Consider the following 16,404-nt stretch of genomic DNA (forward strand, 5'->3'; position numbering starts at 1 on the left):
TGCACTTCCAACAGTAACCCATTCCCTAAACACCGAAGTACATTTTAGGTGCAAACATTGAGACACACACTTGAGGGGAAGAGAAAAACAGTGGGCAATAAAGTTATTTTAAAACTTGTGTACTGAACCTTCAGACACTTGAGTAACGAAACCAGCACAGGTGCACGAAAGAGTTTATGAATCCAAGTTGGCTCACGTCGGATTACGTGACCCAGTAAAGTCACGGCAGATTGCCGGGTGGCTGCTTTTGCCATGCATTCGTTTAGTCGGTCCAGAAGATGCTGGAAAACACAAAACAAACTTTCAAATGGATCACCGATTGCTGGAGACAATATTTCAAACTAAAACAGTATGCTAACATTGTCTAGAAAAATGAAAAATGGCCATTCAGGTGAAGTACAACAGGCTGCCAGTCCCCAAGTAGCTGGGTTCTAGAAGCATTTCAATAATCCACACATATTGAAAGCACAATTAGAAAGATTTGGCACTTACTCCCTGTAGTATCCAAACCCAAATTCAAGTTTAAGTTGCAGTCCTTGGGTTTATAATCTGAAGCAGCTGTGGAGATGTTAAAATAGTGATGGTTCTTAAAAGGGTCAGCTTTCATAGAGAGCACATCATTGCCTTTAGGCGAGACAGTTCACTCCCTCCTTTCTGAAGGGAATCCAGTTTACAGGTATTTGCAAAGTTGTACATTAGATTTAAGACACACCAGCCCGATGACATACCTGGGTGTTCCACTCTACATCTCCCATGCATCGTGCTTAGAGTCTTGGATTGTGGCATCAACGGGCAGCCCAAATTTCCTTCATTAGGCTAAAGAGAAGCTAGTTGAAATAGTTTCGGGTTTCTCTTTTGTTTTGTATCCTCATAGCTAAGACGAGCCAGCATTCTGGCCAATTTTTCTGGAGTTAGGCGAATTGGAGCTACATTTATCCGATTACCACCAAACTCTCCTGTTGAAAAGCGCATGGCTCAACACTTCCTATTAAAAGTAATACCATGTCTTGAAGGTTACTATACTGTTGATCCTGCTTACCTTATCATGGGGTTCCTGTACAGCTGAAAGAATCTGTACAGCTAATGCAGAATTATTTTCCAAGTAATGATCCACCAATGCGTTCAGCAGCAAGGGGCCACGGTCTGTAGACAGATAATATCAATTAGTAAAAGTTCTGTAATTACTCAAGAGGTGTTCTCAATAATCTTTGTATATCACACTTGCTGAAGAGAGAGACATGTTACCAAAGTTTTTCATCTTCCATAATCAGGTCAAATGCAAGAACGCTGAATTTCAAACAATCACAATTTATGCTACAGGAGAAAAGGGTGCTGATTGGTTGTGATCATTTGAAGATTGGCATTTTTGCATTTGTCCTGATGAGTCCAAGACAAAAAGCTGCTGTAACATGTCTCCCTGCAACTGCACTTCAAAACACTACATTGGTGAGTTGGCTAAGGGGAATGAGCTCTTGATACTCCACGTGAAGGGTTAAACCAAACCTTTATAGATCACTGGTTAGGCCCCAGCTGCAGTAACGTATCCCAATTCTGGGCTCCACATGCCTTGGAACACACAAGCATATGAATGAGTTTGGGTAGGCCACCCAGCCCCTCGAGCCTGCTCCGCCATTCAATGAGATCATGTAACCTCAACTCAGGAGGTTTACTAGAATGATACTAAGGATGAGGGACTTCACTTATGTAAAAGGCTGGAGAAACTGGGATTGTTCTCTTTGGAGCAGAGAAGGGTAAAGGGAGGTTTAGTAGGTGTTCAAAATTATGAAGGGTTTTTTGATGGAGTAAGAAAGGAGAAATTATTTTCACTGGTTGGTGGGTTTTGGGGGGGGTGGGGGGTGTTGGTAACCAGAGGGGACAGGTTTAAGGTAATTGCTAAAATAACCACAGGCGAGATGAGGAAATTTTAAAATACATCAACATAGGAAGCCACAATGATCTGACTGCACTACCTGAAAAAGTGGTAGAAACAAATTCGATCGTAACTTTCAAGAGAGAAATGGATAAACACTTGAATAGCAAAAAAAAAAAAATTAGGACTATGAGGAACAGGCAGGGCACCACATTGGATAGATCTTGCAAAGAGCTGGCACAGGTATGATGCACTGAGTAGCCTGTCAATTATAACATTAGATGAATGAGCCTAGAAGAGCGAACAGAATGAAGGCAACCACTGACGACTCCCAAATTGATCACTGATGATTTGGAGAACTATCAAAACACTGATCATCAGGTCTGTTTAATCAAAGTTGCATACATATTAAAAGAAAATTCTTTTTAAGAACAAAAAACAGCAAGCACCAGAAATTAAGCAAAAACATTAGATGCTGGAAGTATATTGCCTGTACAAAAAAATAGGATCAAAAACTCTGGTTGAATCCCTTCAACAGAACTGAAGACTGAACTCCTGCACAATCTCACCTGAGCGGAGGTTGTCCATGACCATCCCTTTCACTTCCTCGAGAACCTGCAGGTCCGTGGTTTCCAGCAGTGGAACCAAATCGCTAACGTTTACCTGCTGCGCCATGCTGCGTATGCTTCACGTGGCCAGTTTCCTCAACCCAAACCAGCTCTAAACCAACTCAACCCTGACCGCTGACTAGCAGGGTAGCGCTGTAAACAAAAGGAAGAATCCATCAGAGGTCATTGTTACTCATTATTTTATTCACGTACACATAATTCAGTGCAAAATTAATGCTGCAACAGATCATTTATCAATTGAGCATTCTCCCTTTGACGGTTCAAAGTTTGTTCTGTAATATCACAAGTTTACAATGTTAAAGGCGTTACATAAATGCAAGCTATTGTTGTCGCTGTAACTGCCTCCCTCGGAAACTCTCCTCTATGCTCTTCTTGCTTCCAGATTGAACTATTTTAAACACTCTTGGTAAGCCTTCCATCCTTCATAAACTTGAGTTCATTCAAAACTCTGCTGCCTACATTCTAACTCATGCCCCAAGTTTTGATCACCCATGATCACTGACATGAGCTCACTGACCTATACCAGTTCCTGGTCCAACACCTTGAATTTAAAATAACCATCCTGGTGTTGAAATCCCTCCACGGTCTTGTCCCACTCCACCATCGTTGGCTGTGTTTTCAGCTACCTGGGCCCCAAGCTCTGGAAATTTCCCCTCTAAATCTCTTAACCTCTCCCTTCTCCTTTAAAACTGCTTAAACCAACCTTTTGGTCATCTGCCCTAATACCGCCATATGTGGCTGAGTGTTAAATTTTGTCCAATATGTTTCCTTGAGGTGCACTGGGGTGTTCAAGGTGGAACATAAGTGCAAGTTTTTGTTCGGCAGCTGAGCTACACTAGGAAGATTTTGATTTTGATCCCTGGTTTGTGCCAAATTAACTGATCTCAGCTGACGCAGCTGTTGTGTTAGAATTGGTCTCAGTGCTCCTAGATTACAGGGGAACAATGAACCAACAACCCGTGTGGAATCACTGTCTGCCATGGTTCAGTGGTAACTCCCTCACCCAAGTCAGATGGTTGCAAATTAAAATTGAACCCTCAATTTTCTTCTTTTAACACCAGCTGACCCCCCCCAGTGGCACTTCACACACAATCCAGAGCACGTGAAATTCCCACCTGAAATATGATTAACGAGCAGGGGATAATTTGGGCCAGACAATATAAATTGAAGGCCAATGCTCTGAGTGCAAAACTGAGGAAGTGCTGCACTTGTCAGAGATGCCGTCTTTTGAATGAGGTGTTAAACAGAGGCCCTGTCTACCCTCTCAGACACTATTGTGAAGAGCAGGGAAATGCCCCTTGTATCCCAGGCCAATATTTATCCCGCAACCAATATCACAAAAACAGCTTATCTGGTCATTACATTGCTGCTTGTGGGAGCTTGCTACGTGCAAATTGGCTGCTGCCTTTCCTACAGGATAAATGATGACACTTCAAAAGTACTTCAGTGGCTGTAAATGCTTTTGGATGCCTTGAGGTTGTGAAAGGTGCTATAGAAAAGCAAGACATTCCCCAATCCACTGCTGTCTTCTCTCAGCTCAGACAGTGAGCTGCCCTGGGCACTGTAGAGGTTTGGGAGTGATTGTCTGTGTCACTGTAGCACCAGAAAGGCCTAATACCCAGTGTCTCGAACTGGAGAAAGGAGGGGAAGGGAAGCAAATGCTATTCACTATGGTGGCCCCAATCAACACCACAATATTGCACTCCAAATCGTGGTAACACCCAAAGATCAAAAAGTCACAGGTGGTAATATTTTCCAGTCACCAGATTGCTGGGTGATTCAGCCCGTTTCTACAGACTGGCAACTAGGGAAGAGATCAAAACCACAAACTCTGATTCTTGTCATTCAGGCTCTGACAGTATCCACCCTGCAAAATCAACACAACAGTATACACAAACCAGGGCCCCCAAAGTAGCATAGCAGGATCTCTTATGATAATCCACCACATAAACCAGTACCAGGGCGTTGTACAACACGCCCAAAGAACCAGCACCTCGACAATATTCCTTAATAAACTCTTGGCTGCAGGAAAGTTATTGTATTTTCCCCACTGTCCTTCATGGCCAGGTTCTAATAAAATGCTTACCAACTTACATTCATACAGCACCATTAATGTAACAAATCATCCCAAGGTGTTTCACCAAACAAAATTTGACTCCAAGCCACATAGGAAGATAGTGCGACAGGTGCTGACCAGAAGCTTTGTCAGAGGTAGATTGAGTGTTAAAGACGATAGGGAGGCACAATCAGTGCAGCAAAGGACGTCAGGGATGGACAAGAGGCCAGAAGTGGAGGATTGCAAAGATCTGAGGGCTGTGGGACTGGAGGAGGTTACAGAGATAAGGAGCAGCAAGCAAGGAGGATGATAACTCCTTAAATGAAATTTTAACACGAGGATATAAACGAGCTTTACATTACCACAGCATGGAGCTAAACAGAATGCAAAAATAGCTGCAAAGTATAGATCCATAAAGGCGTATCCTCTGCTGCTGCCCCACCCCTGCCCCAAAAGTCAGAGTAATGGGGCACCCCGATAAGGACTGTCACTTGGAAACAGAAACGTCGACTAAAAAAATACAACCACAAAGCAACCACTTGTGCCTGGCAGGAGACAGACATTCAAAACATCGATTGGGAGCCTCGTGTTCGAATTCTTGGCCACTTGCCCAGAGGGACAGAAACTCCCAACTTTATTTACAGTAATCAAGTTGGACTTCATGGTATTTAAAATCTGAGTTAAAATGGAGAAAACTGGGACAGTACATTTATTTTTAAAAAATGAGCAAAAAACAGCAAGTGTGTTAGAGCATGGACAGACTTTCCTGACTTTTACTAATCAGTCACTGAGGAGATTTTTGTGCAGCCCTGTGCCATCCTATAAAAAAAACAACAGAAAATTCTAGAATGTACAACAGGTCAGTAAACATTCAGAAAGAAAAAAAAGACAGATTAAGGTTTCCGGTGTGCAAGCCTTGCCAGAATTCATTTTCAGCATTTTCTATTTTTGTTTTGTGTGGAGCATTAACGCTGATGTGGATCAGTGAGGCTAAGCTGCTGGTTCTGTGCTGTAAGAAGTCTTTCAATTACGAAGGGGGTTTGACAGAATCAATGTAAAGATGTGACTTGTGGCGAGGGTTCAAACCTAGGAGTCAATATAAGCTAGTCACTAATAAATCCAATAGGGAATTCAGGAGGAATTTCTTTATTCAGAGTGGTGAGAAGGTGGAACTTTCTACCATAGGGAGTGATTGAGGTGAATAGTATCGATACATTTAAGGGAAAGCTGGATAAACATGAGGGAGAGAGCAATAGGATATGGTGACAGGGTGACATAAGTTGGGGGGGGTGGTGGGAGGAGGCTCATGTGGAGCATAAACACTGGCAGAGACCACTTGGGCCGGCTTGATTTAACGCCATGTGAGCCCCACTCCTCCCCACAGCCCCCCAGAAAGAAATCATACCGTCTATGCCACTGCTTCACTGGAAGGGCAGGCTAGCAAAATCACAAAAATGCAGCCCCTGATATTTTCTCCACATTGGTAGAGTAAAAGTAAAAGCAAAAACAAAAATTGCTGGAAAAACTCAGCAGGTCTGACAGCATCTGTGGAGAGAGAGAGTTAACATTTCAAGTCCAGGTGACTCTTCTTCAGAACTAAAGAGAATTAGAAACGTGGTGAAATAGATACTGTTTTAGGGGGGGTGGGACAGATGAAGCTGGATAGAAGGCCAGTGATAGGTGGAGGCAAAGGAGAGATTGCAAAAGGTGTCAAACAAAAGGTCGAAGGGGTGTTGATGGTGGTGAAACTGGCTAAAGGAGATGCTAATGGTGACATTAAGAGTAGAAAGCAGGATGAACAAGTGACAGATGGCTCTAGTAGGGGTGGGGTGGGGGGAGGGGACGGTGTGGGAGAAAAGATTTAAATAGGCTAAAAGGTGGGGATAAAACAGTGAATGGAAATAAATTTTAAAAATAATGAGAAATGGGTGGGAAAAATATAAAAACTAAAATTAAAAAATAAATATTTGACAAAAATGGTGAGGATGGAGGAGAGAGTTCATGATCTGAAGTTGTTGAACTCCATGTTAAGTCCGGAAGGCTGTTAAGTGCCTTGTCGGAAGATGAGGTGTTGTTCCTCCAGTTTGTGTTGAGCTTCACTGGAACATTGCAGCAGGCCAAGGATGGACATGTGGGCATGAGAGCAGGGTGGTGTGTTGAAATGGCAAGCGACAGGGAGGTCTGGGTCATGCTTGCGGACAGACCGAAGGTTCCCGCAAAGCGGTCTCCTCTACATTGGAGACACCAAACGCAGACGTTTGGTCAGTCCGCAAGCATGACCCAGACCTTCCTGTCACTTGCCATTTCAACACTCCACCCTGCTCTCATGCCCACATGTCCGTCCTTGGCCTGCTGCAATGTTCCAGTGAAGCTAAACGCAAACTGGAGGAACAGCACCTCATCTTCCAATTAGGCACTTTACAGCCTTCCGGACTTAACATGGAGTTCAACAACTTTAGATCATGAACTCTCTCCTCCATCCTCACCCCTTTTTGATCCCTTTTTTCAAATATTTATTTTTTAATTTTAATACACACATTTTTTTCCCACCCATTTCTCTTATTATTTAAAAAATTTATTTCCATTCACTGTTTTATCCCCACCTTTTAGCCTATTTCAATCTTTTCTCCCACATTGTCCCCTCCCCCCACCCCACCCCCACTAGGACCATCCGTCACTTGCTCATCCTGCTTTCTACTCTGAATGTCACCATTAGCATCTCCTTTAGCCAGTATCACCACCATCAACACCCCTTCGGCCTTTTGTTTATGACATCTTTTGCAATCTTTCCTTTGCCTCCACCTATCACTGGCCTTCTATCCAGCTTCATCTGTCCCACCCCCCCCTTAAACAGTATATATTTCACCACATTTCTACTTCTCTAGTTCTGAAGAAGAGTCATTTGGACTCGAAACGTTAACTCTTTCTCTCCACGGATGCCGTCAGACCTGCTGAGTTTCTCCAGCAATTTTTGTTTTTGTTTCAGATTTCCAGCATCCGCAGTATTTTGCTTTTATAATAAAAGTAAAAAACCTGCGTCCATGATGCTCCCTAAATAATGACAAAAACTATTCCACAGAACTCCTTTCAAGTAACAATCTTAAAAGATTTTCATCTTTTCAGATGATATTTTATCTATATATCCTACAGGGCCCGAGTGTAAAAAAGGATATGGTGGATTTGCAGATTTGTTTCCTTTTTATTCATACTGGCACTTGATTAAAATAGAAATCCTTTCTGCCTCAAAGTAGTTTTAATCTATCTGAAGTTTTCTTGGAGGTCACCAAAATACTTTAAACCCCCGAATCACAAGTTCTGAAGTTAATGCTGCAAAATTCCGTTGAGTTTTTTTTTTAAAATATAATTTTTAATCTTGATCGTTGCTCCCAGTATATTCATCACTCTCCTTCCCACCCCCACTGGGAGACACCACTTGATGCAGCACTACTCAACATAGCTCAGGCTGTGAACCAACGGTGGCAGCTACGAATCAGTGGGGCGCTCTCTCACCTCCAGGGCAGAAAGTGGGGGGCTCAAGCCCCACTCCAGAGACTTGAGCACAAAATCCAGTGCAGAACAGATGGACTGCTGCACTGTCAGAAGTGCCAGCTTCTGGATACGGTGTTTAAAAAAAGAAAATCCTATCTGGGCTCTCAGGGCACTATTTCAAGAGCAGGGGAGTTCTCCCTGATATCCTGGCTAAAATTTATCCCTCAATCAGCATCACCGAAAAGAAATTCTGATCATTTCATTATCATGTTGTTTGGGGAAGTTAGCTGCTACACTTGCTACATAACAATAAGGACTACACTTCAAAATTATACATCATTGACTAGTATATACTTTGGGGTATCAAGAGATCATTTAAGGGGCTAAAGAAATAACTCTCATTTCTATAAAGGGCATCAAGTAGCAGTGCGTAGCTGTCTTGGCTTCCAATTCACACGTACTGGGATTTTCAACACTGAATCAAAGCGAAAAGGGCATTTCTTACAAAACTAGTAAACTCAGCTCAACAGCAATTTGGAATTTAAAAAAGTATTTTCTATTGTGAGAAATTTCTCTGTAGATTACAGAAATAAACTATTTGCATTTAAAAAACAGACACACCCAAGTGATGGGCAAGATGTCAACCACAGGAGGCTCCATGAACATCCCCATCTCAAATTATGGCAGAGACCAGCTCATGACTGTAAAAGACATGGCTGAAGTACTTTTATCTATAGAAACATAGAAAATAGGAGGCGTAGGCCATTCAGCCCTTTGAGCCTGCTCCGCCATTCATTATGATCATGGCTGATCATCCAACTCAATAGCCACTCTCTTAACTCATTTAACTCTCTTAAGCCAGAAACGCCAAGTAGATGGATTCTTCTCAATTCCCTCAAGGTTCCCACCATCATAGATGCCAATCTTCACCCAATTCAATTCAGTGTGTGTGTTAAAGAGATGGCTGAGCACATTGGATACAGCAAAGTCTATGGGACTTGACTACACCCTGGCTCTACTGTTGAAGACTTGTGCTCCAGGACTAGCCACGCCCTTAGCCAAGCTGTTCCAACACAGCTGCTCCTTGGATTCTACTTAAAAGTTCAAAATTGCCCAGGTATGGCCTGCCCACAAAAGGCAGGACAAGTCTGATCTGGCCAATTACTGCCCCATCAGTATACTCTCAGTGATGGAAGGTATCACTACAGGGCAATCTAGTGGCAGTTATGCACCAATAACTTGCTTACCGATGCTCAGTTTGGGTTCTGCCAGTGCTGCTGGGCTCCAGAACTCAATACAGCTTTGATCCAAACATGGTCAAGAGCTGAATTCCAGAGGTAAGGAGAGAGTGACGGCCCTTGACATCATGGCAGCCTTTTACTGAGTGTGGCATCAAGGGGCCCCAGCAAAATTGAAGTCAATGGGAACCAGGGGAAACTCTCCACTGATTAAAGTCATACCTAGCACAAAGGAAGATGGTTATGGTTGTTGGGAGGCCAATTATCTCAATGCCAGACAACATTCACCTCCAACATGAAAGAGTCTAACCACCATCACTTTGCCAGTTGTCAAACCTCCACATCATCAACATTCCAAGGGTCACCACTAACCAGTCACTTAACCAGGCCAGCCATACAAGTACTTCAGCCACAGGAACAGGTCAGAGGCTGGGAATTCTGCAATTGATTCACCTCCCGACTCCTAAAAGCCTGTCCACCATCCACCAGGCACAAGTCAGGAGTGTGATGGAATACTGTCCATTTGCTTAGTGAATGCAGCTCCAACATTCAAAAGCTCAACACCATCCAGGACAAAGCAATCCGCTAGATAGGCATCCCATCTACCGCCTTAAACCTTCACTCCCTCCACCACCGACGCACAGTGGCAGCAGTGTGTACCATCTACAAGATGCACTGCAAGAACTCACCAAGACTCCTTCAACAGCACCTTCCAAGCCCATGACCTCTACCACCTAGAAGGACAAGGGCAGGAGACACATGGGAATACCACCATCTGCGAGCTCCCCTTCAAGCCACTCACCATTCTGACCTGGAAATAAATTGTCACTCCTTCACTGTCGCTGGGTCAAAATCCTGGAACTCTCTAACAGCACTGGTTGTTGGAAGCCATAAGGGCAGGAGTTCAAGGCAGGGGCTCACCACCACCTTCTCAAAGGCAGTAAATGCTGGCCTACCGGCGACACCCTCATCTCATGAATGAATGATATACAAACAACTGTAAATGTATACATTAGCTAAACTCCCTTGGCATTACTCATCATGATCCAGAGTCTGGTTCACTAATGTCCTTTAGAGAAGGAAATCTGTTGTCCTTACCTGGTCTGACCTATATGTGACTTCAGACCCACAGCAAAGCGGTTGACTCTTAATGCCCTCTGAACAAGGGCAATTTAGGATGGGCAATAAATGCTTGCCTAGCTAGCGATGCCCACATCCCATGAACAAATAAAATAAGTGTGCAGCCTTTTAAAGGAGAGGAACACTATATACTGTATAAAACACACTGCAGTGTAGGCTGAGTATCCCTTTGTACAATCTAAGCTAATTGATGCTGTGTCACTGGGGATCTTGCACCTACCACCCCCCAGGGAAAGTGTGTCACTGGACGAAACAGAGCAGGTTTCTGGTCACAGATGGGAGAAAGAGGGCAGGTGGTGGGCGTGACAGCAGTTGCAATTCTTCAATCTTCACCGCCTGTGGTTGGTTGGGGAAAAATGGATCCTGTTCATGCGATGAGTCCTGGTGGAAATCAAGCATGTGGAGGTGAGGATGGGAGCAAGCCCTCAGATACTAACTCTGTGCATGACAGAATGACTGCTTGGGTGACTATCACCTGCAAAATTGCATGTCAACAGAGTGCAGGAGCATTGTAGGGCGAGAGTCAAGAAAGCAGGGGAATATATTAATACACCAGATCCATAAAATTTGTAGTTCACCCTAGATGCTCTATGCAACACAATTCAAGTTTGAGAAAAAAAACAAACATTCAACTAAGTATCAGGGAGGCAAACAGCATGAACACTTCTCACTTTATCCAGCTCCATCTCTCTCATTGGCAACTGAGAGGCTGAATAAACTATTCACAATTTGGAGTTATATTTGACCAGAGTTGATCTTCTGACCACATATCTGCACCATCACCTTTTCCAACTTGATAAAGTTGCCTGATTCCTCCCTTGCCTCAGCTGATCCGCTATTGAAACCCTCATCAATACATTTGTTACTTCTAAACTTGACTATTCCAATACACTCCTGGTCAGCCTCTCACATTTTACTCTCCGTAAACTGAAGTCAATCAAAACTCTGCTGCTCACGTGCTAAGTTTTCAAATGTCTCCACAGCCTCTTCCCTCCTAATTTCCTCCAGGGCTACAACCCATCGGATATCCTTGTGCTCCTTCAATTGTGGACTTCAGCATTCCCAATTTTCATTCCTTCATCATTGGCAGCATTCAGCTGCCTGGGTCCTAAGCCCTAGAATTCCTACCCTAAATCTCTCTCCTTCTTTAAGGCACTCCTGCTTATTTGGAGGGCCGGTGCAGACACAATGGGCCAAATGGCCTCCTTCTGCACTGTAACAATTCTGTAAAAGCTTACCACTTTGACCAAGCTTTTGTTCATCTGCCCTAATATTTCATGTGGCTGGGTGTCAAATTTTGTTTGCTAATGCTCCTGTGAAGGACCTTGGGACATTATGGAAATGCAAGCTGTCATTGTTGAGTTTAACATTGAACAGTGTTGGTGTGCAAACATTTAAAAGTACAGTTGCCAGAGATTCTAAGTTGAATGGCCGACTGACACTTCAATCAAAAAGGACTGAACGTTCCTGAAAAGATATATGACTGACTGTCAGTACAGGTTAGAACATATCATTAGGTCTCACAGGAACAGGAGGAGGCCATTCAGCCCCTCAAGCCATTTCTGACATTCAATGACATGATCTGCATCTTAACCCATCCACGTCATGCCCTTTAAGAACACGGCTGTTTACATCATCTAGGATTAGCTCATTCAATGCACCAAATGCTTCTGCTCCTCAGTTATTTGAAGGTGATACAAGGACCCTTGAAAATTAAACAGTCTGAAGAAGCCCCACAATACAGAATCATTTGACAACACAAAGGGACGATTGGAAACAGTGAGAGTTCCCTGATAAATCCTGCATCACATTCTGGGGTTGGGGGAAGGGGAAATGCAACAGGAAGATATTTGACAATGTTTCTTTTGCACAATCAAACGGTTACTTCACAATAAGGACTGGACTTGGCCCCAGACCCAGCACAGCGGCCGAAGCTCAGGGACAACCCCAACATTAAACAGAAAATGGAAAACACGAGAAATAACATTTTGAACCTCAGCTCGCCCCCCACCCACCCACCCACCCAGAGCCACCATCTAAACAGATTCATTCATTTCGCCCCCGATCCGGCTCAGTGGCCAGGGTGACAGCTCGGCCCTGCTGAAGCCCGGGCTGCGGCGGCCCGGACCCCAGCCTGAGGGGGCGACAGGAGCAGCCGCGCGCCCCCCCCAACCCCCCCCAACCCCCACCCCCCAAGCCTAGGCTGTGGGGCGGGGGGGGTAAGGGGGAGGAGGAGAGTATTCTCCCCCTTTGACAGGCCGGGCCCGGGGACCGAAGCAGCGGCGGCCGGTGTCGCAGTTCTCCGGCCTCTCCCTTTCCCTCCAGGGGCGGAGGCCCCGGCCTCTCCCCCTCCTCAGGGCCGGGCCCCGTGGGGGGGGGGTGGGTTTTTACCTCTCACCGAGTCGACATTCCACAGGGCGCCGCCATCTTAACCACCTCACCCCCTCCCCCTGGACCACCCACATCCGCCAGACTCAGCAAAACAAATAAACCCCGGACTACTTCTTTCAATATCCCTCATTAAGCCCCCTCAAGGTGAGTGTCGGCCGGCGCCAACCCTCTATTTCCCCGCCACTCGAGATAACCCCTTACTAAACCCCCGAGTCTTCCCGCAGATGTTTGTGTTGATTTTAACAGAAGGGGAAGGGATCTGGAAATAGTTCCCAGGCCGCTTCACCCCCCCCTCGAGTTTCACAGCGCGTGGAGGGATATCAGACGGGGCGACGCGGCTGCGCGTGACTGCAGGTGTCCAGTGCGCGCCTGCGCGGGGGCCCGAAGGACCCACATGACGTCACCGCCTTGTGGTAAAAGAGGTTATTATCGGGCAAGGGGGCGTGTCCTCCCAGCTGTCAATCTCTGTAGGCAGCAAGGACAGGGAGAGGGATAGAGGGACACAGAGGGAGAGAGAGAGATGGAGAACAGATAGATAAAGAGAGGGATAAACAGATAAATGAATAAAGAGGTAGATAGACTGAGATAAAAGCAAAAAAAATCCAAAACAAAAACAAAAATACCTAGAAAAACTCAGCAGGTCTGACAGCATCTGTGGAGAGGAAGACAGTTCACAGAACTGGTGAAGAGTCATACAGACTCGAAACGTTAACTGTGTTCCTCTCCGCAGATGCTTTCAGACCTGCTGAGTTTTACTAGATAGACTGAGAGATGGATAGAGGGAGAGAGATGGGGAGAGAGAGATGGATAGAGGGACAGAGAGAGAGGGACAGAGAGATGGATAGACAGGGAAAGGGATAAACAGAGAGATGGGCAGAGGGATAGAGGGAGAGAGAGGGGGATAGAGAGAGAGGAATAAAGGGACAGAGAAAGGGATAGAGATAGAGAACAGACAGAGAGATTGAGAGAGCGATAAACAGCAGGATTGATAGAGAAATTAATAGAGGGAAAGAGATGGAAAGAGGGAGAGGGAGAGGGAGGAAGAGAGGGAGAGAGATAGGGAGCAGATAGAGAGATAGATAAACCAATAGAGGGATAGATAGAGAAATGGATAGAGCGAGAGAGATGAAGAGAGGGACATAGAGGGGAATAAGGATAGAGACTTGGCTAGAGGGACAGATGGAGGGATAAACAGACAGGGAGAGGGATAGAGGGAAAGAGAGATGGATAGACAGAGAGAGGGATAAACAGATAGAGAGCTGGATAGAGAGACAGATAGGCAGAGAGATAGATAACACAAGAACACAAGAAATAGGAGCAGGAGTCGACCACATGGCCTGTTGAGCCTGTTCCACCATTCATAAAACCATGGCGGATCTTGGGCTTCAACTCCACTCCCCATATCCCTTAATTCCTTGAGAGACCAAAAACTCTGTCTACCCCCCAGCCCGAAATGTATTCAACGACCAGAGTAACCACAACCCTCTGGGGTAGAGAATTCCAAAGATTCACAACCCTTTGAGGGAAGTAAATTTCTCCTCATCTCAGCCCTAAATGATCGGCCCCTTATCCTGAGACTGTGCCCCCATGTCTTAGATTCCCCGACCAGTGGAAACAATCTCTCAGCCTCCACCCTGTCAAACCCCTTCAGAATCTTGTAGGTTTCAATGAGATCGTCTTTCACTCCTCTAAACTCCAGAGAATATAAACCCAATTTACTCAGCCTCTCATCATAGGACAACACCCTCATCCCAGGGACCAATCTAGTGAACCTTTGCTGTACCACCCCCAATGCAAGTATATCCTTTCTTAAATGTGGAGAGCAAAACTGCACACAGTATTTCAGATGTGGTCTGACCAAAGCCCTGTACAACTCAAGCAAGACTTCTTCATTCTTGTACTCCAATCCCCTTGCAATAAAGACCAACATGCCATTTGCCTTCCTAATTGCTTGCTGTACTTGCATGCTAACTTTCTGCGTTTCTTGTATGAGAGATGGATAGAGTGGCAGAAAGAGGGATAAACAGAAAGAGAGGCAGAGGGAGAGATATGTATCTAGAGAGATAAGTAGATGGTGACAAATAGACAGACCGAGAGATAGAATTGGAGAGACACAGATAGAGAGATGGAAACAGAGGGATAGAGGGCCAGAGAGAGGGATAGAGGGGCAGAGAGAGGGATAAACAGTTAGAGAGAGACAGAGAAAGTGAGGGAGAAATAGATACAGAAATACAAACAGATAGACAGAGAAATTCGGAGAGAGACAGAGATAGAGAGACAGGTATAGAGAGAGAGGGCTAAATGCAGAGAAATAGATAGGCAGAGAGATACAGAATGACAGATATGGATAGAGAGATAGCTAGAAGGACAGAGAGAGATACATAGACAGCTAGATAGATACATGGAGCGATAGATAGAGAATAGAGACACGGATAGGTAGTTAAAGCAAGAGAAATAGATTTTTTTTTTTATAAAAAGAAAGACTTGAATTTCGGTAATACCTTTCACAGCCTCAGGATGTCCCAAAGCGCTTTACATTTGATGAAATACCAACACAGCAGCCAATTTGTGCCCAGCATCTCCCACAAACAGCAAAGTGAAAATGACCTAATGATTTTTTTTGTGACTCTAATCGAGGGATAAATATTGGCCACAATACCAGGGGGGCAACTTACCCTGCTCTTCTTCAAAATAGTTCCATCAGAACTTTTACATCCATTGAGAGGGTTGACAGGCAGAGAGACAGACAGATAGACAGGCAGACAGAGAGACAGAGAGAGACAGACAAATAGGAGAGGGACTGACAGATAGGAGAGAGACTGACAGAGGCGCAGACAGATAGACAGGCAGACAGATAGACAGGCAGGGAGACAGGCAGATAGACAGGCAGACACAGAGACAGGCAGAGAGACAGGTAGATAGATAGGAGAGAGACTGGCAGAGAGACAGATAGATGGGCGAAGCAGATAGACAGGCAGAGAGACAGACAGATAGACAGAGAGACTGCCAGAGAGACAGATAGACAGACAGAGAGACAGATTAAATGAGGAGCTAATAAAGTGCCTCAGGGAACAGGGTGTCTTTTTATAATAAATTTTCATTGATCACAACAAATGGGGCAGGGGTCATGAAATTCTTTTATTTTGGAAAAGGCAAATGCCTTTAGTTATAAGACTGAATGTTATAACTATAGGTTGTACAACCAGGAGATAGGGATGTTTCATGATTTATCCTGAGTGAATGATTATGAAGGAGTCCTGCCTGATTGTATCGTCTTTTAGCCAATTCTGAAATGAAATTGGGTGACAGTGCACCCTGTTGGTTGGCATCAATACTACAGAAATCAGAGTGTTATTGCTCTTTCTACAAGAACACTTTGGGACCAGCACCACACTGATATAAACATCAGCTCATTCTACAATCTATCACCCATCATTTCCCATTCACTCATCAGGGCTGTTCTTGCTGATCTCCATCAACTTCCCATCCACCAATATCTCAAATTTAAAATTCTCATTCTGATTTTTAATTCCCTAATTTCTGTAGCCTCCTCCACTCCTTCCTCCACAAGATCTAAGTTCCTCTAACTCT

The 16,404-nt window shown here is 44.7% G+C and overlaps 1 protein-coding gene across 3 annotated transcripts in view; it reads right to left on the minus strand.

The window, feature by feature from the left end:
• The window catches only part of tsc1b (TSC complex subunit 1b), a 36,445-nt gene extending 33,814 nt beyond the window's left edge, over positions 1–2,631 (minus strand). For all 3 annotated transcript variants that reach the window (XM_078550182.1, XM_078550183.1, XM_078550181.1), the window contains exons 1-3: positions 2,440–2,631; positions 1,040–1,143; positions 129–281 (exon numbers count right to left, since the gene is read on the minus strand). In XM_078550182.1, the coding sequence (XP_078406308.1) occupies positions 129–281; positions 1,040–1,143; positions 2,440–2,545 (363 nt within the window). In that variant the 5' untranslated portion in view covers positions 2,546–2,631. The remainder of the gene's footprint in view (positions 1–128; positions 282–1,039; positions 1,144–2,439) is intronic.
• Between the last annotated feature and the right edge of the window lie 13,773 nt (positions 2,632–16,404).

Source organism: Cetorhinus maximus, chromosome 10, assembly GCF_964194155.1.
Source record: "Cetorhinus maximus chromosome 10, sCetMax3.hap1.1, whole genome shotgun sequence".
NCBI classification, from domain to species: domain Eukaryota; kingdom Metazoa; phylum Chordata; class Chondrichthyes; order Lamniformes; family Cetorhinidae; genus Cetorhinus; species Cetorhinus maximus.